Source organism: Phoca vitulina, unplaced genomic scaffold (assembly GCF_004348235.1).
Source record: "Phoca vitulina isolate PV1807 unplaced genomic scaffold, GSC_HSeal_1.0 scaffold29, whole genome shotgun sequence".
In the NCBI taxonomy this organism is placed as follows: Eukaryota; Metazoa; Chordata; class Mammalia; order Carnivora; family Phocidae; genus Phoca; species Phoca vitulina.
In genome coordinates, this window is record NW_022589732.1 from 10,675,461 (window position 1) to 10,699,240 (window position 23,780).

At 53.2% G+C, this 23,780-nt stretch overlaps 1 protein-coding gene across 3 annotated transcripts in view; it reads left to right on the forward strand.

Annotated features, from left to right (window-relative positions):
• Nucleotides 1–23,780, forward strand: part of TSPAN15 (tetraspanin 15) — a 49,412-nt gene that overhangs the window by 7,228 nt on the left and 18,404 nt on the right. For 2 of the 3 annotated variants that reach the window (XM_032423713.1, XM_032423711.1), the window contains exons 2-3: nt 19,857–20,042; nt 21,281–21,355. In XM_032423713.1, the coding sequence (XP_032279604.1) occupies nt 19,857–20,042; nt 21,281–21,355 (261 nt within the window). Of the gene's footprint in view, nt 1–15,330; nt 15,459–19,856; nt 20,043–21,280; nt 21,356–23,780 lie in introns of all 3 variants that reach the window. The other variant, XM_032423712.1, reaches the window with a different exon arrangement.

Genomic DNA, 23,780 nt, shown 5'->3' on the forward strand with positions numbered 1-23,780 from the left:
GCCTAGGGGCCAAGGTGTCCCTATGCCAGGGAGTGGGAGACAGAACTCAGGGTCACAGCCTACATCACCCACAGTAACTAGCTAGGATTTAATAAAGTTGTCCCTCCACAACTCCTGTCCTCCTCTTATTTCTGCTCTGATCATGACTCCCCCCCACCCCCGCCCTTGGGGATGCAAAGAGTCAAGTGGCCACTGCCACTCCTACGGGAGCCCAGAGCCCAGCTGTTCTGTCCGCTGCTGACTCAGTGTCCCCGCCAGAGCCTCCTGGGAGGCCCTGGCTGGCCCCGCCCCCAGCACAGAATGTCTGCAGCTGCCTGAGCTCTCTGCTAGCACTCAGTGAGTGACGGCCTCTCAAGGGACAGGGCTGGCTCCTCTCCCCCCACCCCCAGCGCAGCACAAGGCCAGGCAAACAGTGATCCTGGGGCAGAGGTTGGGCAGAACCAAGCCAGCGTTCCAAGCTGCCGCCCAAGTGCCCTGCTGCACACAAGGCCACACAGCAGGCCTGTGTCCCCGGGCACAGCGGCAGTCCCGTTTACAGGGGGGCCCCCATCCCCCAGATGAAAAGGCTAATCCCGCGGGAAATCACCGAGTGGGGCTCATCGTCCCCTCTGAATGATGTTGTTCCACTGGCCACACAGTTTGAGAACCAGAGGCAGCTGCTGTGGGGTCTGGCGGATTTCCTCCCGTCTGAAAGGAAGGGGTTGCGCCAGGTGCCCTCCGCGGCCCTTGGGAGTCAACGTGGGGCATTTGTCCAGCTCTAGGCTAGGCCTGGGCCAGGAGGGGGAAACGGAGAAGACGAAGGTGTCGTCTTCCCCACCCAGAGGGTCACCCCGCGAGGAGGATGGAAGCTAATGTGGGCAGGAGCAGCCAGAAGTCATGGGCTGTTTCCTGTCCCATTGGGCAGCCTGGATTGTGGAGGAGCCTCGGGGTGACTTGGAAGAGGAGGGAAGGGGGCTTAAAGGACGATGAGGAGCGCAGAGAGGAGTGCAGACGAGCCTCAAGAGAGGGAGGGCGGTCACAGCAGAGGGACGATGGCTGGGCCTGGACGCACCCCCGGGGAAGGCTGGGCCTGGAGGCCACGGAGACCCAGCTCCATCAGGTAGCAGATCAGGGGAAGATCACTTGGGTGATGGGTGAGGAGTGAGACTGATGGGCTGCGTGACCGTGGAAGTCAGCCACGACTCTCGGGGCCTCAGTTTCCTCGTCAGTGGGAAGGGGAGAACTTTGCACGTCCTGGGGGCCAGGCAGACGGGGCGGAGCCTGCAGTACAGGTGCTGGGCGCTGGCATCACCGGCAGGATCCCTGTGCTCCAGGGTGTTGGTCAGGGGGTGCCCGAGGGTACGGGAGGGATGCCCTCGGGTGCCGGCCTCACCAACACTGTGTTTCACCTCTTTGGATCCTCAGAGCAACCCGTGTGAACCACGCAGACAGGGGACACTTGTTCCATTTTACAGCTGAGGAGACTGAGGCCCCCACCGGGGAAGGGACTGGCACAACCCACCATTTGCATCCATCCGCCCCCCCCCCCCCCCCCCCCCCCCCCCCCCCCCCCCCCCCCGCCGGGGACCTCACTGTTGAAAGTGCCTGCTGTGTTGTATTTAATCTTTTCCAAAGGGAACTTTCTCACCCAGGGAGGCATTTGCACCTTGGCCTGCAGGAAAGTAAATATTTGCATGGAGGGGAAGAAGGAAAACAGCTTTGGCCTGGTCTGGACTCAGGAGCTCAGAGCCCCCCTCCTTTCTGCTGGGAGAGAACCACCTACTCCCAGGGCTGCTGGAAGCCCCTCCCAGGATACTGTGCGTGGCCTTGGACCAGTCACATAGGCTTTCTGTGCTGTTTCTAATCCCTTACCAGAGGATGGGCTGTGCTGGGGGCAGCATGGTGGGACCATGGTGGTGCCTGGGGCCAGACACTCAGTTCCTGTGCACGCATAGCATGCCGGGTGCTGTGCTGGGCTCCATGTGCTTGGCAGAGGGCAGAAGCCAACCCCTGGGGCCACCCCATTGCAGACTGGGGCCAAGTCCCCTAGTTGGAGTGGAGTGGGATGCTGGCTTCCGGGGCTGGTGCCAAATTCTGAGTCTGGGTCACTTCCTGAGGTCAAAAGGACCTTCTAGATCAGTGGGCCTTGACTATGGCTTGAGGCTGCTGGTCCTGGTGGATTTTGCCAGTACACACCAGGCCCCATCTTCGGAGCTGATACAGTGGGTATGGGGTGGGACCTAGGCAGCTTTAATTGTTAAACGTCCCCAGGTGATTCTAATGTGCAGCTTGGAGTGGAAGCTGCAGCTCTGGTGGTGCCTGTGAGGGAACTCTGACCAGACTGGCCAGGTTTCCAAGCCAACCTTCTCTCCGTGTGAATCCCGAGTGACGTGCTGAAACTTCCCCAGCCTCCTGGACAATCTGGACAGTGTCTTTGTGCTGGGAGTTAGTGCACTGTTTGCAAGAGGCTTGTTGCTGGTGCTGGTCCCAGGACAGGAGAGAAGGACTAGCTGGGGTTGGAGGAGGGGTACGTGGGAGTCGGCAGGCTCAGCCTGGGTGAGAAGGGCCCATGGAGGCCTGTGGAGACTGCCAGCTTGGGGATGTGGGAGATGGCTCAGGAGGCTGGGCTTCTCTGGAGCCCTGGGATGTATCTGGGGAGTGGAAGGTGGTCCGTGAGTTCTAGAATATTGTTTTCCTTTTGGTTATCTTTACAACATTCTTTCACCCGTTCTAAAGGTAACACTTCTCTGTAGTCAACTTTGTAACTTAACAAGTATTTTTGTGAGTATTTTTGTGAGTCAGGGATTCACACTTGGGAGTTGAGCTAGGATGGTTTTCCCCCCCCTTAAATTATGTCTTCAGTTTGAGAACCACTGATGCATGGGCATCGTGTTTGGAATGTTGGTTGTGATCTCGTTGACCTGCAGTTCTGACTCCTCTTAGGAGAGACACGGCAGGCGGTTGACCATACCCATTTCCCAGATGGGAAAACAGTTCCAGATAGGTAAGATGTATTTGTTTGGGGTCATGGTGATGAGCTAGTGACCAGTTAGGGGAAGGATGGGAACTCGATTTCTGACTCTGATCACTGAGCTCTGCAGTGGATTGATGGTCCCGCACCCCACCCCACCCTCCCACCCAAAAAAAAGATACGTTCATGTTTTCGAATGTGACCTTACTTGGAAAAGGGGTCTTGGTAGATATAATTAGGTTCTGAACCTTGAGATGAAATCATCCTGATCACCTGGGTGTGCCTTAAATCGAAGGCCAAGTGTCTTTATAAGAAAAGGCAGGGGAAGCTTTGGGACGAGACACAAACACAGAGGGAAAGACCACACGGAGGCAGAGGCAGAGGCAGGCGGGCTAGGCGCCTGAAGCCGGCAGAGGCGGGGAAAGATTTCCTCCAGAGCCTCCGGAGGTCGAGGAGCCTTGTGACACGTCGGTTTCAGACCTCAGACCTCCGGACTGGCTGTTGCCCTAAGCCACCCAGTTGTTACGGCGCAGCCCCAGCAAACTTGGGATTCCTGAGGGCAGCTTCAGGGAACAAGCGCAAGCCCTCTCTGCTCCACGAGGTTGTCTCACCCGTGCGGGGCCCAGCTGAGCAGGGGGAATGGCCTTCCCTTTTGGGGGGCTGTGCAGAAGACTGCGAAGGCCCGGATGGGGCTTGGGGGCGGAGCAGGGCTGGCGTGGGGGCGAGGCCTACCGTCCGGCCCCGCCCCCGCCGCCCCGCCCCTGCCGCCCGCGCAGGCCCGTGGTTATGCTCTCCGATGGAAGGAGGGTAAAACAGGAGAGGGGGATGTGAGCTAGCTCTCAGGAAACTGCTTGCCAAGCGGGGCTGTAAAACATTTAGGCTTCTCGTACAGCCTTTCTCGTCTGATCTTTCGGAACAGGAGTGTCACCTGTTACCTGGCGCAGCTAGAATGTGACTTGGACTTCCAGCTGGGCCAAACTCCCAAGGGCCGCGGAGGGCACCTGGCGCAACCCCTTCCTTTCAGACGGGAGGAAATCCGCCAGACCCCACAGCAGCTGCCTCTGGTTCTCAAACTGTGGCCAGTGGAACAACATCATTCAGAGGGGACGATGAGCCCCACTCGGTGATTTCCCCCGGGATTAGCCTTTCCATCTGGGGGATGGGGGCCCCCCTGTAAACGGGACTGCCGCTGTGCCCGGGGACACAGGCCTGCTGTGTGGCCTTGTGTGCAGCAGGGCACTCGGGCGGCAGCTTGGAACGCTGGCTTGGTTCTGCCCAACCTCTGCCCCAGGATCACTGTTTGCCTGGCCTTGTGCTGCGCTGGGGGTGGGGGGAGAGGAGCCAGCCCTGTCCCTTGAGAGGCCGTCACTCACTGAGTGCTAGCAGAGAGCTCAGGCAGCTGCAGACATTCTGTGCTGGGGGTGGGGCCGGCCAGGGCCTCCCAGGAGGCTCTGGCGGGGACACTGAGTCAGCAGTGGACAGAACAGCTGGGCTCTGGGCTCCCGTAGGAGTGGCAGTGGCCACTTGACTCTTTGCATCCCCAAGGGCGGGGGTGGGGTGGGGGAGTGATGATCAGAGCAGAAATAAGAGGACAGGAGTTGTGGAGGGACCCCCCAGTCCCTGTGACAGGAGTGGGGCCTGTTTGTCCCTGTCTTCTTTCTCCCCTGTGGACTCCTCTGGGGCTGGCCTGTCTTAGAACCGAACTTCCCTTTTTGCAATCGAGAAGCCCTCCATGCTGCCCCCTGTCCAGTCTGCTCGTGCCTTCTGGATCCTCCTGTTTTGTCCTTTTTAAAGCTAACGATCAGTGAGCCCTCCCTCTGTTTGCTGGACATGCTTTCATTTACTCGGCCGGCCACCGGAGAGGCGGCATTGGCAGCTCTACGCTGAGGCCAGGAGAGGCCCAGAGAGGTTAGGGAACTTGCAAGGAAATGCCCAGCCTCACTCTCTCTCAGTTCCTTTCTGTCTCAGAGGCTTCTCCTTGGAAGACCGTTTCCCTTTTGGAGACTTGGGCTGTTTGAGGGGGTCGTTGGTTCATGGGCTCCGTTACTCAGGCAGCCATCTAACATTTCTGAGGCCCTTGGGGGCCCTCCTGTTCTCCCTGACGCTCTGCTAGAGGAGCAGGGGCCCCGGTGTGGGGAGCAGCTTCCCCAGGGCAGGGGCTCCGGACCCCCACACCAAGGTGGGCTGACTGCCACCCCGTGTGGGTTGTGAGACAGGAGGGAGCGGGCCCGAAGCGGCACAGGCGCCGGGACCCAGATCTACATCGGGCTCTCTGGAACTGCAGGAAGACAGAAAAGGAGCTGGCATCCCTGTCATTCAGTGTCCATCACTGTCCTTTTAATATTTCCGTCAGGCTAGGGCATGCCAGGGCGTGAGAACTCTTGTTCCTGATGAGGGAGGGCATCTTGTGGTGGAGGGAGCACTAGCCTGAGAGTCTGGAGACCCAGGTCACAGCTGCTGTCTGATGGCTAAGATGCTGTGTGACCTCGTGGGAGTGACAGCCTCTCTCTGGGTCTCACATTCCCATCTGCAAAATAAGGGGGTTGGGCCAGAGCTGCATCCACCTGCTTATTCCTGGTGGTTCGCAAGAGGCTTTTAGGTGGTCCCTGGGGTAGCATTTTAAAATTTAATAGATATGCATGAAGTGTGATATGTACGGAAGAAAATAATTACTCTCTCAAATCTTGATTTCATAGATATTGATAGGTTAGGTCAGGATCATGTTTATTTTACTAAGAAAAAGCGGATTTAAAGAAAAATCGTGGAACTGCCTGGTCAGGTGTAGGCACTTAACACGGTCTTTGTATCTTTTGACTTTAAAAAAAAAAAAAGGGAATTCTCACTACGTGTTAGAGCACCTTACAGTTTACAAAGGAGTTTCCCTGTCTCCCGGGGTCCTCTGTGTGACCATCAGCCTGGTGTTAGTGTTCCTACTTAATGGCAGAGGCAGCCAACGCTCAGAGAGGGAAGTGGCCTGTCCAAGGTCACACAGCTCCTAAATGGCGGGACTGCATCTTGCTGGTTTGTTGTGTGTGTGTTCTCTTATCCTAATTTTCTTAAAGCAGAGGAGGAGGGAACTGAGGGTGTAGAGTGACCCCCTTCTGCCTTCCCCCAAGCCTCTCTCCCGTGCACAGGGAGGAGCGTGCCCTGAAGCCTCGGGGTCCTGTTTTCTAGTAGGCTTTCTTGGTTGTATAATTGGTAGGTTCCTGTTATAACCTATATTTAGCCCCGGTTTGCAGTTAGTGAGACATCTGGTGAGGGCATTAATCCCAGGCTGCAGGAAGCAGCCTGCCCCCAGCCTCTGGGAAGCAGGCCCCTGGCTGTGGCCATGGAGACTTCCCAGGCCAAAGAGAAACTCAGACCTGTAAACAGGCTTCCTCTTGGGAAAAATGGAACTTGGATCTTGCCGGCTTTCCCAACTTTTTATTGTAAAAAGATTAAAACAGAGAGAGAAGGTGAAGGAATGACAAAAGGAACACTCAGATGCCCATCAGCCAGAATTGAAACATTTGGCCAGGTCAAAGTAAGTTGCAGACATGATGACAGTTCACTCCAAATATCCCAGGATGCATCTTCTAAAAAAGAGAAAAAAAAAAAAAAAAAAAGAACATTCTTGGCTATAACTACCATTATCATGCCTAGGGAAATACAACGTCCATATTAAAATTTCTCCAGTCGTCCCTAAAATATTTCTCACAGTGCATTAAAAACAACAAATCAGGATCTAGCATCACAGTTCCTGCATTGCATTGAATCTCATTTTGACAAAAAAGTGCATCTGAAACGTGAGTGGAAATACCTCTGAGTCCCTGAATGTTATATGTTCTGAAGGCCTGGGAGGACGATTGTGTGTCACCTGTCTGCCTTTGCTTGATCCACCAGGATCTGCTGGGGCCTTGCGCTCTCGTTGCTTAGGGAAAATCAGCAAGTGGATAGGGGAAGGCTTGCTGGACCTGGATGTTGCTGTGATGCAGGGGTGGAGGGGGCCTGCATGAGCCCTCATCCGGTTGGAAGCCAGAGTGGGGACTCCCTGAGTGTCCACCCCGAATCCCCAGTGGCACATGCCGGGCCCTATGCCAACCCCTGTGCCAGGTGCTCAAGGGAGCTGCACAAGCCAGGGCTGGCTGCCCACATGGCCTGGCGTTGCTAGATCATGGATGCTCTGCGAATAGCCAGTGTGTAGGAGCAGGTTTTCGGGACGTCTGTGTGCCCATGGATATGTGGGACGAGGTCGTGGGTTCCCTGGTTCTGGAGGGTTGGCATGGGGCAGGAGAGGCCCTTCCTCTCTTGCAAGCTGGAGAAACCTGGTTACCGGAGAAGCCTCAAATCAGTAGTTCCAAAATCAAGTTGTCAGTGGGGAAATGAGCTTGAAAAAAAATTTTTTTTTAAACCCACAGAAAAGTTGAAAGAAGAGTTTAAAGAACGCCTGCATGCTTTTGGTTAACAGTTGTTAACATCTCGTCTTAACATCTCTCTCTCTCTGATCTTTCTCTCTCTCACTTTCTCTCTCTCTCAATACAACACTTCTTTGCAACCGAGCCGAGAGAAAGCTGCAGGCGCTGTGACCTCACCCTCAGATACTCCAGCGTTCAGCTTTCCAAAAAAGGCATTCTCCCCTGCGCTGCCATTGTCCATCTGAAAAAAAAAAATCTCCATAAAATAAAACCTCATCTCCTATGCAGTTCCTATCCAGTTGTTCCCCAGATGTCCTTTGGGGTGGATCTTTTACTCAACCAGGATGCACTCGAGGTTCACACACTGGCTTGGCCGAGACGCGTCTCTGGAATGCCCCAGTCTAGTCCATCCGCACTGCCTGTGATTCCTTTGACAGCTCCAGGCCGGTGACCTGCAGACGCCCGCGCTCTGGATTCGCGTCTCGGTTTCCTCGTCACTGGGCTCAGGCCACACATTTCCGGTACAAGCGCTGCACGGGGGCTGTGGCGGGAGGTCCGGGATACTACGTTGGTTTGAGGCGTCCGATGTCCGGCCACCCCGCTGCTGGCCGTGCCAAGCCAGCCCGCCAGCCCCCTCCATTGTCAACATGCATGTCCCCTTGATGACAAATAAGCTGTGGGATGACTCTTCAGGGCTATGTGAATATTCTCTTTGATGAAAGGACTTTTTTTTTTTTTAAGATTTTATTTATTTATTTGAGAGAGAGTGAGAGCGAGAGAGCATGAGCGGGGGGGAGGGGCAGAGGGAGAAGCAGGCTCCCCGCTGAGCAGGGAGCCCGACGAGGGGCTCCATCCCAGGACCCCGGGATCATGACCTGATCCGAAGGCAGATGCTTCACCGGCTAAGCCACCCAGGCGCCCCACAAAGAACTTTTGAAAGCAAATCTGAGCGTGTGACTCCCTGCTTAAATTATTTCAGCTATTTCCCTATTGCAACATCAAAATATATCTCAGGTCTGCTTGCTTCTTGCCCCCTCTCCATGCCCCCCCATGGTCCAGGCTGCTGCCACCTGGCATCAGGGTGACCGCAGGAGATTCCTGACTGCTTTCCCTCTGCGCCTCCAACCCCCACCTCCAGTCTGTTCTCAGCACAGCAGTCAGTCCCAGTAACTTTTGAAATTCAAGGTCGGTCAGAGGTTCCTCTGTAAACCTGCACGCCTCCCACACACTGAGCAAAAGCCCGAGTCCTCTCAGTGGCTTCCCAGGCTCGACCTGACCTGCTTTGCCCTCCCCACCCCCGCCCATGCCCTCTGACCTCATCTCCTACACAGTCCCCCTCTGTCACCCCATAGATGCCCTTCTGTGAGCACAGGAGTGCATTCCAAGGTCTTGGTAGCTCTTGAACATTTGTCCATACGTCGCATGGATATTAGAGAGCCCTCCGCTACTTCAAGTCTTTGCTCAAATGTCAGTTTCCCTGACTAAGCCATTTAAAATGACAGTCTCCTCCCCGAGCCTCCCCAGCCTCCTTTCCTGTTTATTTCCTTCATAGCACTTATAACCATGACATACTGTGTTTTTCTTATTTGTCTGTGAACTCCCCCAAAGACGGGACTTGTGTGTTTGGTTCGCTGCTATAGCTGTGTCCCCCCCCCCCCCGCCTCTCGTTGCCCAAACAGCTGCTCTCAGGGTGTGCTCCAGCCGTCCCTGGGGGGGCCCCTTTCAAGGGGTCCCTGAAGTCAAAACCATTTGGAGAACCCTTTTTATAGTGATACTGAGATGTTGCTTGCCTTCCCCACTGTCATCCTTGGGCGTGTTCAGTGGGGGTATTCCGGGACACTGGGTGGGGGGCTGATTATGGCTGTAGACCGAGCGAGGAGCAGCTAGGAGACTGCGGCCGTCTTCCTATCAGCCACATGGTGTTTGCAAAAATGTAAAGTTCGGGGGCGCCTGGCTGGCTCAGCCTGTTAAGCGTCTGCCTTTGGCTCAGGTCGTGATCTCAGGGTCCTGGGAACGAGCCCTGCATCGGGTTCCCTGCTCGGCGGGGAGTCTGCTTCTCCCTCTCCCTCTCCCCCCAAGTCCTGCTCGTGCGTGCTCTCTCTCTCAAATAAAAAAATCTTTAAAAAAAATGTAAAACTCATACCACTCTTTTCACTCCATTTTTTTTTTTTTGGAAAATATTTTATAAAAAGTATGCTATTTATGTTGACATGTAAATCTATTACTATTTCTAAATGAGTTAAATGTTTAGAATATGTCTGTTTTAATTTCTTATGTAGTCAGTAATTAATAGATATCCATAAAAACAAAAGCTCTAGGGTCCTCCAAATGTTTTAAGAGTAAAAAGGAGTCCTGAGATAAAAAACTCTGAGAACCACTGGCTTAAAAGTCCCCTGAGTAAAGAGATGTTGAATGAATGAACATTTTGGTTTAACCTGAGAGGCCTGGCCTTGGGGGCCTGGCCTCTGTGAGCCTGCCTGGCCTCCTTCCTCCTCCAGTCACCTGGAGGTGTGCTTGGCTCCAGCTGTGCAAACCTGCTGTCCCCCTGGCACCTTCCTGGGCTTCCCAAACTGCTCGCCACTTCAGAAATCTTTGCTTGTCTATCCCATGCATTAAATGGACTCCGTTCAAGCATCACCTTCTCCAGGAAGCCTTCTCAGCTTTCACCGGTCTTGCCTGTGATTTAGCATCTCCTCCTCTCTGGCCCCTCTGCACACTCTGCCCCAGCGTTTCCCTAACTCTCCTGCATTTGCTGGCATGCTGGTGTGTCTTACCAGATCGAGTTCCTTGAGGGCAGGAACTAAATCTTATCTTTTTATGCCCAGTGCCTGGTACATAATAGGTATTTAATAAATGTATGTTGAATCAGTGAATGCTGCCTTGGAATTCACAACAAGGACTCCCCTTTCCCCAAATTATCTTTGGAGCAAAGTGCCTCTAAAAGGGGAAATGGTTTCTGGCCTCTAATTTGAAGATGTCCGTGTTAGAACTGTACTGTATCTTTACTGGGGAAGGAGGAATCACATTTCTTGAACACCAGAAACTTTTGCATGGCATCCTGCTTCAGGAACAATGTGGCTCAGCAGGCCACTGTGGACCAGCTCAGGCCCTGAGCACTTTTCATGTAGCTGCTGTGGGGAGAGTGTGGTCTGGGACCTAAGCCACCCAATGTCCTGTGAACTTGTGGAAGTGACACATTTGCAGACTTTGAAGTTGTTGAGGTCAAAGATGGGATGTGTGTTGCTGGGTCCTGCCGTCACGACCTGCCCGCGGTCAGTAATAAACACCTGGCATTATTTGCTCAACAGGCCTAATTAATACAATGAATATCATACTGGTGAGGGCTTCCCATTGTTGATTTCATAGGTGATCAGAAGTGGAGAGAGATCCCTATAGCTGGGGTGATCCAGAAAGGCTTCCCAGGGGAGGAGGGCTTTGAGCTGAGTTTTGGCGGATGGGTATTAGCCCCTTACACCTTTACTATTTCCAAAAAAACCAGTTGGCGTCCTACCCACTGCTGCTGTAGGAGATAGTGCGGGGGGTGTGCATCTTGGTGGAGGCTGGGGTGGGAAGGGCACCTCCGTCCCCTGTAGGGTTTTTTCTCATGCTGAAGCGTGACATTCTGGACCAGGTAGGAAAGCAGCGGGATCCCAGGAGAGGGGTCTTTGGGCCACCCTCCGTCTGCTGATGGCCGGGATTCTGGGTGGGGCTGTCCTTGTATGAGTTTCCATGGACTTCTGGAGCAGTGAAGGGATTTTGGGGCTTGTAGCCAACACCCTCCCTTTTGGAGCAGGGAAACTGAGGCCCAGAGAGGGGAAGGGGCTTGCCCAAGGTCACATGGGAGCTAGTGACAGACTGGGATTAAAGTCTCCCCTCACCTCCAACGCTCCTTCCAATGTGTGGTGCTGCTCCTTTTCCCCTTCGTCCTTTGACCTCTTTGGAGTCATGAACCCTGGGAGTGGAGGCAGTTTATGTTCTGTGAGGCCCCGCACACGCCAGACACTGACCCTTGTGGTCTGACTGCCCCCTCTTCCTTCCAACTCTAGTTCAGGGGCAAAGGGGGAAAGGATGAGGCAAGGGCCACATTTATAGAAAAAGCAATTTGATTCATTTTTTTCTTTTCTTTTCTTTTTTTTTTTTTTAAGATTTTGTTTATTTACCTGACAGAGAGAGAGACAGCAAGAGAGGGAACACAAGCAGGGGGAGTGGGAGAGGGAGAAGCAGGCTTCCCGCTGAGCAGGGACCCCTATGCGGGGCTCGATCCCAGGACCCCGGGATCATGACCTGAGCCGAAGGCAGGCGCCTAACGACTGAGCCACCCAGGCGCCCCTCATTTTTTTCTTAGATAAAAAACTACATCTAACGTTAAAAATAAGAAACATGAAACACTTAGTGTAGAGACAATCCTTAATTTACATATGGCCTACTCAGCCGGGTGACCCTTGGCAAGGGGTCTCCTGGCCATGGGACCTCAGCACCCTCTGAACCCATGCTGGAGTGTCCTTCCTCTCTTCCTTCCCCTCCCGCTGCCCTTCCCTTCCCTGCCCACTCCTGTTCAGGCAGCTGCCTCCTTTTTTTTTTTTTTTAAAGATTTTATTTATTTATTAGAGACAGTGCACAAGCAGGGGGAGTGGGAGAGGGAGAGGGAGAAGCAGGATCCCTGCTGAGCAGGGAGCCAGATGCGCGGCTCGATCCCAGGATCTGGGATCATGACCTGAGCTGAAGGCAGCCACTTAACCGACTGAGCCACCCAGGCGCCCCGGCAGTTGCCTCCTTTACGGGGACTTCTTTCAGCAGCCCAGAGGGTCGGGGAGAAGTGAGACCACAGGAGGCCCCCGCCTACCCACCAACCCTGTCCCTGAAGTTCTTGCCTTCACTTGGTGGTTTCTGGGAAAAGCCCCAGGCCAGTAGAAGAATCGGGGATGTCTGGCCCAGTACCTGGTGGACACATGCATGCTCTAAAAGGCTGCTGGGACCTGAACTGGAGGCCGTTGTCTAGGACAAAGCCTCCTTGTCACTCTGTGAGCCCGTGTCTCCTTTTTAAAAGGTCTGAGAGGTGGAGAGGCCTGGGCCACCTTCCCCGCTCCTGGCAGCAACCCACGGCCCTGAGCGGGACAGCCTTCACTCACTGGATGCTGTGTGCTGTGGTGAACGGCACCCTGGGCCAGAGGGAGGGGGTAAGCAGCGGTGGTTTGTCACAACCAGCAGGAAACACCCCCAGCCCCACACTGCAGAGCTCTTCTTCCTGAGGGGCCCCAAGCCCAGATCCCAGTTTCCATTCCCCATTCCTCACCTCTCAGCTGGAGCTCCATCCCTAGGCCTAGGGCACTGCCTGCAGTGACCAGAGCTGGGGGACTTCCTGTCCCCACTGCCAGGCCCACCTGTCCACTGTCCCCCCACTGCCAGGCCCACCCATCCAGGATGCATTCCAGGGATCCGTGGCTTCTTGTGCTGATGGGCCTCTGTTAATGAGCCTGCCTGGCCGGGGCCCACCTGGGCCCGAGATCTGTGAAGATAATCACCCAGATGTCATGGGAACACAGCCCTGGGAGGCAGCTTCTGACTCTCTTGGTTCTGACACAGTGAAGGGGTGGGGGGAGAGAGAGTCCTGGAGAGGGAGGGAAAAGAAAACCAGGGAGGGGAGTGTGTTGGGTGGAGGTGATTTGCTCTCGACTCTCCTTTTTCCCTTGGCTCTTTCCCTAGTTTTCAGATGAACCACAAGTCACTCTGATCTGTATGTAGGCCCTGGAATGCTCTGTTCTAGAATGCGATCACCTGAGTTTCTCTTTTGGGCTTATGGGCATCTGAAGCAAGATCATTTCTCAGATTCACTCCTCCAACAGGTACATTGGGCCAGTGGTCCCGACACTCGTGGAAGAGAAAGTGGTGGGAAGTCAAACTGCCTTGCATCCTTCAAGGCTCGGCTCCAATGGGCCTTCTCTGATTTCCCAGGAGGAAGTAATTCCACCTCTTGTCTCAGAATAGCTTTATCGGTTGTCTGTTTTACCACTTCCCACCTGTCTGCCCCCAAACTTTTCCTCAGGAGAGTCCCAGCTGGGTCAGCTCTTACCCACAGTGCTTGGTACATGTGTGTGTGTGGGGGTGTTCTTGATGAGAAATCCCACTCTCTGCCCTGGCTGGGTCAAATAGCTGGGGCTGCCAAACCTCCCAGCTCAGCTCTTTCATAGCCTGGAATGTGTGGTGTGTGTGTGTGTGCGTAGGAGTCTTTGAAATCAAGCTTCTCTAACTGTAGGAGGGGAAGCAAAACAGACTGGTATACCCACCTTGCTTCCTAGAGGTTTGTTTTCCAAAGGCCATGTTTTCCACCCCTGGACCTAGCTGGTGGGCTCTCCAGCCTTCCAGAGGCCTTTCCCACTTCTGCCCAAAAAGCTCGAAGGGGATGGAGAGCACCCTTCCTAGAGAAGTCATAATAAAGAAGACACAAAGAAGGAATAAAGCATGCTCACGGGCAGGAAGCCCTGATAAAGATGTCAATCCTCCCCAAAGGGATCTATAGATTCAGAGTGATCCAGTCGAACCTCAACGGGTTTTTTCTTGGAATTTGATTAGGTGACTCTAAAATGTGTACGGAAGAATCTAGGTCCAAGGATATCTAGCCACTTCGAAAGAAGACAGGAAGGGACTTGGTCTTCCAGATGCCCAGATGTGTTATAAAGCTGTAGTTGCTATGAATGGGAGGTTTGTTTGGGGATAGCCAGATTGACCGAGGGAACGGATCAGGAGCCACAAACAGACCTAAGCATATGTGGGACCTTAATGTGTGACAGTGGGGTCACGCCAGATCAGCGGGAGTGGTCTTATTATATTATAGTCAACGGTGCTTATTATATTATAAGCGAAAGTGGGCTGTGTCAGAGAGTGTCATGGACCAAGGTCTGTAATTAACCAGGTTCTCTGCCCTTGATGTCTATGTTTTGTTAAAACAAAGAAGTCCTGTCCAGAGTAAAGGCAGAGCTGACAGCAAAGTATCAGTGACAAAAGCCAGAAACTGGCTCCTTTGCCGGCAGCTGCTGCTTTCCCAAGGGGCTGGCTTTGATTTGGGGTTGGGAGGAGCCCCATTCCGGAAGCACGGGCTGCCTGTGGCGGGGCTGGGGCTCCAGGACCCGAGAGCGTGGAACTGCCCCGTGGTCCTGGAGCTGGGTCTGGCACTCTTCTGGAGGAGACAGAATGGACCCTCTATCAGTCTGGGTTGGGGGCACTGCCAGGGCCTTCTGGATCTGGCCTGACCTGCTTTCCTTGGGGGTAAGAGGCAGGGGACAACACGAAGTGAGCTTTCTTGAGGCAACTGGGAGAAGAGACTATTTTCTGCCGAATGAGGTCAGTGAAGATGAATGGGACCCTTGCTAGCTAGTGGCTGGATGATTAGGGCCCATGATTTCTAAATAAGGGTGGTCGCTGTGACTTTAGAAAGGCGCACTGTGGAGAGCGGTGAGGGACGGCCTCCAATGGGGGACACCTCTAGAGCTCTGCTGTCCAACACGGTGGCCCCCTGGCTACCTGTGGTCACATTTAAATTAATCACAGTGAAATAAAATAAAAAATGTAGTTCCTTGGGCACACAAGTCACATTTCAAGAGCTGACTAGCTGCACGTGGCAAGTGGCCACCAGACCGGACGTTGGTGTTGTCATAGGACCTGCTCTGGGCAGCACTGCTCTGCTCGGGGTCCCTTTGTATTTTGCCAGGACATTTTGGACCCAGTTCTCTCCAGGTCTTCTCGAAAGGCCTGTCTGGAAGCCTCAGCGGCAGGTCAGACAGACAGGCTTCAGTGGGGAATCCCGACTGCCTCCCCTGCGTTTTGTGTCACTTGGTTCAGCTGAGGGCCTGGCCAGGAACATGAGACTGGTCCTTTCTTGGGTGTGTGAGGGGGTGCGAAGATTAAGGGAGGTGATGCAGGTCTAGCGTTTGCGGGCTCCTGCGCAGCATCATCACTCTGTAAATGGCAGCGGGCTTTATTATTTTACAGGTGACAAATGAGGCCCAAAGAGGAGACGGGACATGGCCGGGAGCACTGAGCTGATAACGGAGGCCCAGAATGCCAGCCCGCATCTCTTGTCTCACCTCTGCTGTTCCTTCTGCGCAGGAGACAAGCTGGTACGAGCATGCTGAGGAGGAGCTGGCTGTCTGCCCAGGCACAGGCAGGATTGGCCTGGGGCAGAAGGGCTGACGGATGTGAGGTCCAGATGCAGGGGCCCTGCCAACCCCCTCTTATTTAGAATCTCTCTAGGGCCTTAGAGTTTAGCTACTCCCTATATCCTTTCGAAGCTAGAAACTCAGGAAAGTGCTTTGTTGGGGCCCAGCAGAGAACTCTGGAGCCTCGAGTGCCTTATGAAGTAGTTCCAGAATGAAGCAGTTCTTGGGACCTTCCAGGAAACACTGACATCTCCAGGAAGCCCACCCTGATTTCCTCACATTGCCTATCTCCCCCTCACTTTTGTTCGAATCCCCAGCTCCCCTGCACCTCTCCGTGGTAGGAACTGCAGCTTGCTTCCCACAGACCAGGAAATCGTCACCTTTTTTGTGGCAGAAACATTTCAGCTAGAGGTTAGCAAAAGTAAAGATATGACTTTTTTCTCCATCCCCAGTTCAAAGACCCGCTGAATTCCATCCATCGGACTGTAGAGGTCATTTCCAGCCTCTCTGACCCCTATCTTACCCCTATCTAGTCTTGTGACTCCTGTGACCTCCAGGCCTGGAACATAATAGGTACCTCGTATGTGCCTTTTAGGGTGAAAATGGGTCTCGCAGGTCTGCTGTGAGACTTGCCCCAGCTGGGGATGAGCCAGCAGGCAGGTGACCAGATGCTTCCCCAAGGAGGAGACACAGGTGCGGGAAAGCCTCCCAGGGCCTCCTGCTTCCAGCATCCGTGTGAAGCTGGGCCTCTCCCTGTGGAGGAAGAAGCTGGTTCCAAGCTGCAGGGTTCCGCAGGATCCTTCGGGCCGGTTTATGCTGGGCCACAGGGTTTCCGAGCAGCCTGTTGAAGACACCACAGGGCTTGCAAAGCCTGGGGCTTTGGGCCTGGTCTGGGGACTGCCAGCGACATCCCCTGTTTGGTCCCAGATGGGCATGGCCGTGTGCCCCACCCCCCGCCCCCCACCACCAGCCCTGTCTAGCTGAAGTTGCACGACAAATGGGCCATTTGCTTCTGGCTGGGGCTGGAGTGGTCTCCCGCAGCCTTGTGGAAAGGCTATAATTAGCCAAGAGTTCTGGATGGGATTGCATGCTCTCCCTGACAGTTAATTTTATACTCAAATGTGAACATAAACTGATGTCATCAGAGATGTAAATATCATCGGAAATCTCAACGTTCCTGGGAAGGGTACGGCTGCCTCTCCCCATGCCCACAGCCCCTTGAGCACTTGAGTGAGGAGCCCAAGCAGCCTGTGCTTTGTGGGAGCCTCCTCGGGGCTTGTCTGGCTGGACCAGGGAAGCATGTGTGTGATGGCTCAGTGCGGGAGGAGTCGGGATGCTTGGGTTTATGTTCGCCACTGGAGTTTTTTCTATGGCTTTAGTGGTCTGGGAAGGTTGCAAGGCTGACCAGCAAGGAAAAGGCGATGCTTTGCACCAGGAGGGAGAGCACATCAAAGGAAGTGTTGTTTCCTGCGGGCAAGGCCATCCTGGAGTGGGTCCGAGGCTCTAGGGAGCTTGTAAAAACAGAAGAAGCCACTTTATGCCTTTATGGAGAGGGCTGGGATCAGTTCTACTCTGGTGTTTTGGAGATGGTTTCCAAAGCAGGCTACCTGAGCCCAGAAGCATGGCCTCAGGCAGGAGCACAGGCTGGGAGGCCAGAGATGTCAGGGCCCCGGGCCCTCCTGTCCGGAAGACTTTTTTTTTCTTTAAAACAGGAAACACAAAATTCTCAGAAGTATAAGGAATCAATTCTGAAAATATTAAGTCTTGTTAGGTCAGTGACAGCATAAGAATGACATTTTTCATCCAGACATAGGATAAAACCCCACCTCTGTCACCCGCACCTACGCTGTGTCCTTGCATATTTAATTCAGTCCCTGCCTGGGCTCTCAAGGCTTCCGTCTGTCTGTCTGTCTGTCTTTTTTAACCATGATCCTCAGCTCTGGGGTGGAGGGATCTCTGGGCTCAGCGTCTGGTTCAGGGTTAGGGTTGAGCGAGCGATTCCTTAGAAGTCCGGTAATTCAGAAGGGGGAGACGGGGCTTTTTTTTTTACAGCTGCTTGCTCTTGTTCTAGAGGACCCACAGGCCTTAGGCTGGCCTTGAACAATGATCTCACCTTGTTCTGGGTTTTGGAGCATGAACTGACCAGATAGCCTCTGGCTGATCTTGCTCTGTCAAAGGTAGATTTTACTTCCTGGGATCATCATTGTCTTGTAGAAAGTTTTGTGTGTGTGTGTGTGTGTGTGTGTGCGTGTGTGTTCTGCCTTATAAATTTAAACATTCACCCAAGTGGGTACTTTTGATGACATCATTTCATGCACGGTTTTCCTGATATGGTCAACTTGTCCCGGGGCGACAGCTTCCTGGCCATCCTCTGTTATCCAATGTTTCAAAGTAAGCTCATTCTGTTTGACTTTTGGCATCTTGGCCACTTGTCAAAGCTTTGGAGAAAGCAGGCACTTCCCTTTACCCAGGGCGGTCTTAGTACTCTTCAGAAGGAAGTCAAGGGGATCTATTTTGAGGGCACATTAGAGCCAATTTAAGGCCAGTGAGGAACTGGAGAGGTGGCCTCCTTAGTTTTCTGGCTGTTGACTCTAGGGTATCTCACCAACATCCTGTCGGTATTACTCCTCACTTCCTTTCCTCGGACCTTAGCTGGCTGCGCCGCGGCTCTCGTTACTGTCCCACGCCACCTTCTCCGGCATATCTGGCAATGTGTCCTTGCCCTCAGGAAGGTGTGGCCCGGAAACTCAGAATCCTTGGACAAGCAGGAGACGGGGTACACAGAGTCAGACTCAAGCCAAGGGAAGTCCGGCACGCATCCATTCAGTACACATTGATTGTAAGCACTGACTGTACTTCCTAAATGTCAGGAACTGTCATGGTGCTGGGGATGCCCCAAACAGTTGGAAAATCCCTCCTGACATGGAGCTTAGAGTCTCTTGGGGAAGACAAACAAGTACAAAGTAAAAGAAGAAAGCTGCTTGTTAAATACTGGTCAGGGCAGAGGAGAAAAATGAAATGGGAAATGGGATCGGGAGTTTCAGGGGGAAGGATTTTCTACTTTTAAATAAGATGGTCCCGGGAAGGCCTCACAAGGCAGCTGACAACTGAGCAAAAGACAAAAGGGAGATGAAGGGGTGAGCCATGTGGATGTCAGGAAGAAGAGCATTCTAGGCAGTGGGAACAGCCTGTGCAAAGGCCCTGGGGTGGTGCCCTGAGTGTGTTCCGCCAGCAGTAAGGAGCCCAGTGCTGCGAAAGTCGAGTGAGGGAGGGAAGGAAGTGAGAGGTGAGCTCGGACAGGTTGTGTGGGCCTGTCATCTGTGGTTAGGGTTGTGGCTTTCATTCTTGGCGCACAGAGAACCAGCCTGCTCTGATTTGGGTTTGCCTGGTCACTCTGATGTGGAGAATGGGCCGAAGGGGGCCAGTCAGCACACTGCAGTGGGATCCCAGGGCGGCAGTGTAGCCCCAGACTCGTCTGAGGCTTGGGAGTGGTGTCAGCTGATAAAACTCCCTGAAAATTTAGTACGAGACTTTGAGGCTGAGAGACAAGAGGGGCCCTCCAAGGGCTTTGTGACCTGGTTTTTCCTGACAGAGTGGGACTCAGTCATCTTTCCGCTGCTGGGAAAGTTGATTAACAAGGAATTTGACTTAAAAATCCCCTCAAAATTCCTCCTACGCTAACCTTCCACCTTCCCGATGGTCCTCCTGCCTATATATTCCACGTTCAGGCTGCTGCGTTTAGCAGCTCGGAAATGTCCCCGGGGTGACCAGCCTGTGTATGAGGCATCACAGGGCCCCAAGCTCACCGGTACTTTCCTCTAAAGGGGGTCTGTGCCAGTTTGCTCGGGCTGCCCTAACAAAGTGCCACAGCCCATGTAGCTTCAACCACAGAAATTTATTTCCTCACAGCTCCGGAGGCTAGGAGGCCAAGATCAAGGTCTGGCAGCATTGGTTTCTCCTGAGGCCTCTCTCCTTGGTGTGCAGATGGCCTCCTTCTCCCTGTGTCCTCACATGCTCTCCCCTCTGTGTGTGTCTGTGGCCTAATCTCTTCTTCTTATAAGGACACTAGTCCTATTGGATTAAGGCCCACCCATATGACCTCATTTTTAACTTCATTACTGCTTTGAAGGCTCTATCTCCAAATATAGTCACATTCTGAGGTACTAAGGACGGGGGTTAGGAGTGCAGCGTCTGAACTTTGGGGGAGCACAATTCAGCCCATAGCAGGTTCCCTCATGTATGGTCATCTGGGGTGAGCCCCCCAGTGACAGGCACCGTAGCCCCCAGATGAACTCTTTGTAGGACAATCAAGTGACTGCCAGTCTTTCTTCTCTCTCACTCCCTGCTTTCTTGCTGCAGCTGATCGGAGCCTTGGTCCTGTCGGTGGGAATCTACGCAGAGGTGGAACGACAGAAATATAAGACCCTTGAAAGTGCCTTTCTGGCCCCGGCCATCATCCTCATCCTCCTGGGGGTCATCATGTTCATCGTCTCCTTCATTGGCGTGCTGGCTTCCCTCCGTGACAACCTGTGCCTTCTCCAAGCGGTGAGTGGGCCCCATGTACCCCTCAGCTGGTGGGCGGGGGGGCGGTCCTTGGAGCCCCCCCGGAGAGCTGAGGAGATTGCCCCGGGGCCCTTGGGCAGCCCATTTTTTTTCAGTCCTTGCCTCAAACCAGACTTTCTAGAGGGTTTCATGGATCAGCCTACCTGTTCACCTTGGCCCAAGAGAGACCAATCCACTTCCACTTTTGCATGTCAAGACTGATTTGAATCCTATTCTTCTTATTTAAACCCTGCATTGGTCTGGCCTCTCAATTGCAAATGGGAGAAACCACACTGGAATGAGAGCAAGTAAACCCCAAAAACGTTGGTGGTGAGTCATTGGCTCACATCATCAGCAAACCCACACTGGGACCAGGGGTGTAGATGGTGCCCTTGGGCCCTCTCTCTTTTGCCGCCTCCCGGGCCCCACGCTCTCTTTGCAATAGTCACCAGCGGCCTCGGGCTAACGGTCTTTATAGCTCCGGATTCGGGGAATCTTTCCTGGTAACCTCTGGCCCAAGTCCCAGGACTCCGATGGGCCTACTTGGGCCAAGTGCCTGCCCTGGGGTTAACCCCACCCTTACTTTCTGTGAAGTAAGGAATGGCTCCCCAAAGCTGGGGGGGGACTGGGTTGGCAGATTCACTCTGCACCCACATGTGTGTTTGACCTCACATCACCCCTCACGTGGGAAGCTCCTAAAAGCCCTTACAAGCAGGGTATTGGTGCTGGCTGAGGCTGGAAGTTGCTGGCATCAGTTTGGACAATGGCTGCCCGGTGATAAGGGGCAGGGGTGGGGGTATATATCCTTCAAGCCTCAGACATCACGTCATCCACTCTGGGGGGTCTGGGAAGCGCTTCTGAGGGGCTCTGCGGGCAGAGCTGGAGATGCTACCCTAGCCTACCCATCAGGCCAGGCCTGCCTCTGGGTCAGCTGCAGTGGGGACCAGCTGTCCTCGTGGCGGGGCTGTGATGGGAGGGGGTGCTTTTCCACCCAGACTCTGCTGAGTTCTCCTGAGACAAACCTCAATAGCAATCTGGCCTGGACAGCTGAGTCACCCTTCCTGACCACTGACTGACTCCAGAGATGGGTTTTCCCGGGGAATATCTGTCCACATCCTGTGTCCTCACGGGAAGAAGGAGCAAAAGGCCCAGGAGCCAATAAGAGCTCCAGCAGACTTGACCTCAGAGCAAATGGCGCTTCGCTTGCCCCTCTAGGTGAATCTCTGAATTTTGTTTTTCAGTTTATGTACATCCTTGGGATTTGCCTCATAATTGAGCTCATCGGTGGCGTGGTGGCCTTGATCTTCCGGAACCAGGTGGGCCTCTGGTGCCGTGTCAGCCAGATGTGTATGCTGAGCACCCACTGTGTGTGCCTTGGGCTATAAACTAGGGGTGTGCGGAGAGCAGGGTAGGTAATTCCTGTGGAACGTCCATTCTGCTGGGGAGATGGGCACTGAACAAGTAGACCAGAGAACAAGAACACAGAACAGGTGACAGGTGAGTGCCTGGGGTGGATGAGGGAATGATGAAAGAATGAAAAGGAACCTACCAGGTGAGGGGCAGGGGAAACGGAGGTCCAGGCGGAGGGAACCACTGAGGCAGAAAGGAGCTTGGCAGGTCTGTGGGCCAGCATGCAGGCCACTGGGCTGAAGCGGGTGAGTGATGGGGAGGGACAGAAGGCAAAGTTGGACGGGCCACCAGGGCAGATCTCGTAGGTTCTCATAGGCCATGGTTTGGGGGCTCGGAATTTTTTCTAAAGGTAGTAGGAAGCCTTTGGAGAGTTTTGCAGGAAAGTGATGTGATCTGATTTACAGTTTACTCGCTGTTGAGTGGAGAATGGACAGTAGGGAGTCAGGAGGGCTGTGGAGGGGCCAGTTGGAGGCTGTCGTCTAGGAAGGAGGGGATGACATCTTGGCCCTGGAAGAGTTGGCAGAATCAGGGCCCCTTTGAGCTGGCGAGGTTCTCAGGGCTTCTGGTCTCCAATCCTTCTATTGCAGGCTGTGTGCGCCTCATACTGGCTTGTGACCTTGGGCAAGTCATTTAGCCTCTCAGATCCTCAGGTTCCCAGGGGATTATGATTCCTAGCTCACTGGGTTTTGGGTGAGGATTTGATGACAGAATGCATGTGAGGGACCTGGCGTGGTTATGGCCCCCAGTGGACCTTCGTTACCTATCAGCTCCTCTGTCCCGAAACCTGGAGAAGAGAAGTGACTTGTCCAAGGTCCCACAAGAACCTAGTGGCTGTGTGGGGTTGACTTCCAACCCAAGGCTCTGTCATTTCTCCCATAATCTCATTCCTTTGCCTTCATCCCAGCTTTGGTGTTGGAGGTGGGACTTGGGGAGCAGAGTGAGTTTGAGTAAGTTCTCTTTGGTCTGTCCACTACCCTGCCGCCACCCCACCCCACCCAGACAGCTCGGTTCCTGGTGCTCTCGGGCACTGCTGCTGAGCAGGTGCTTGAGGGCTGTGGCCCTATTTTCTCTCTTGTCAGAAGTTGCGCCCAGGGCAGCCGTCGCTATCCCAGACACAGGGGTGTACAGAGCCCTCCAATGACCTGGTGTTTGACTCCTGCCAAACTCCTCATGGGTGCAGCTGGATCCCGGCCCGGCGGGGGGAGCAGGGGAGCCCCTTAAACTTAGGCTTGTCTACACCCCTGGAATCCAGGGGTCTTCTTCCCATTTTAGGAACTGCAGGATAGGGGTAGGGAGATTCCCATCAAATCAATGGAGTCAGTGAGGCACAGAGAGGTTAGGAAGCCCTCCCCACAGCACACAGCAAGACAGAGTCAGCTCTTTGGTTTCAGTTCTTTTTTCCTTCCCCCCAGCTTTATAGAGGTGTAATTGACAAGTAAAATTGCAACATATTTACATGCACATGTACAATGTGATGATTCGATTTACATATACATTGTGAAATGATTACCACAATCAAGTTAAATAACACATCTGTCACCTCACACAGGAACTTTTCTTTTAGTGAGAATGCTCCAGATCTATTCTCAGCAAATTTCAAGTATACAATACAGTGTTATTAGCTAGAGTCACAATGCCATACAGTAGATCCTCAGAACTTACTCACCGTGTAACTGCGAGTTTGTACCCTTGACCAGCATCTCCTTATTTCCTATCCCTAGCCCCTGGTAGCCACCACTCTACTCTCTGATTGTACGGGTTTGACTTCCTTTTTCTTTTTTAGGTTCCACATACAAGTGATACCCTGCAGTATTTGTCTTTCTCTGTCTGGCTTATTTCACTCAGCATAATGCCCTCAAGGTCCATCCTTGTTGTCACAAATGGCAGGATTTCCTTCTTGTTTATGGCTAAATAATATTCCATTGTGTGTGTATGCAATGGATATATATACAATATAAAAATAAAAATATATAAATATGTTAAATAAATAAGTATATTTCCTTATCCATTCATCTGTCAATAGACACTTAGGTTGTTCCCATATCTTGGCTATGGTGAATAATGCTACAGCATATCCTTTGGATATATTCCCACAAGCGGGATTACTGGTTCATATGGTATAGTTCTATTTTGAAATTTTGGAGAAACTTTCATAGTGTTTTCCATACTGGTTGTACTAATTTATATCCCCACCAACTGTGTACAAAGGTTTCCTTTTCTCCCCACTAATATTTGTTATCTCTTATCTTTTTGGTAATAGCCATTCAAATAGGCATTAGGTGATATCTCATTGTGGTTTTGATTTGCATCTCCCTGATGATGAGTGATGTT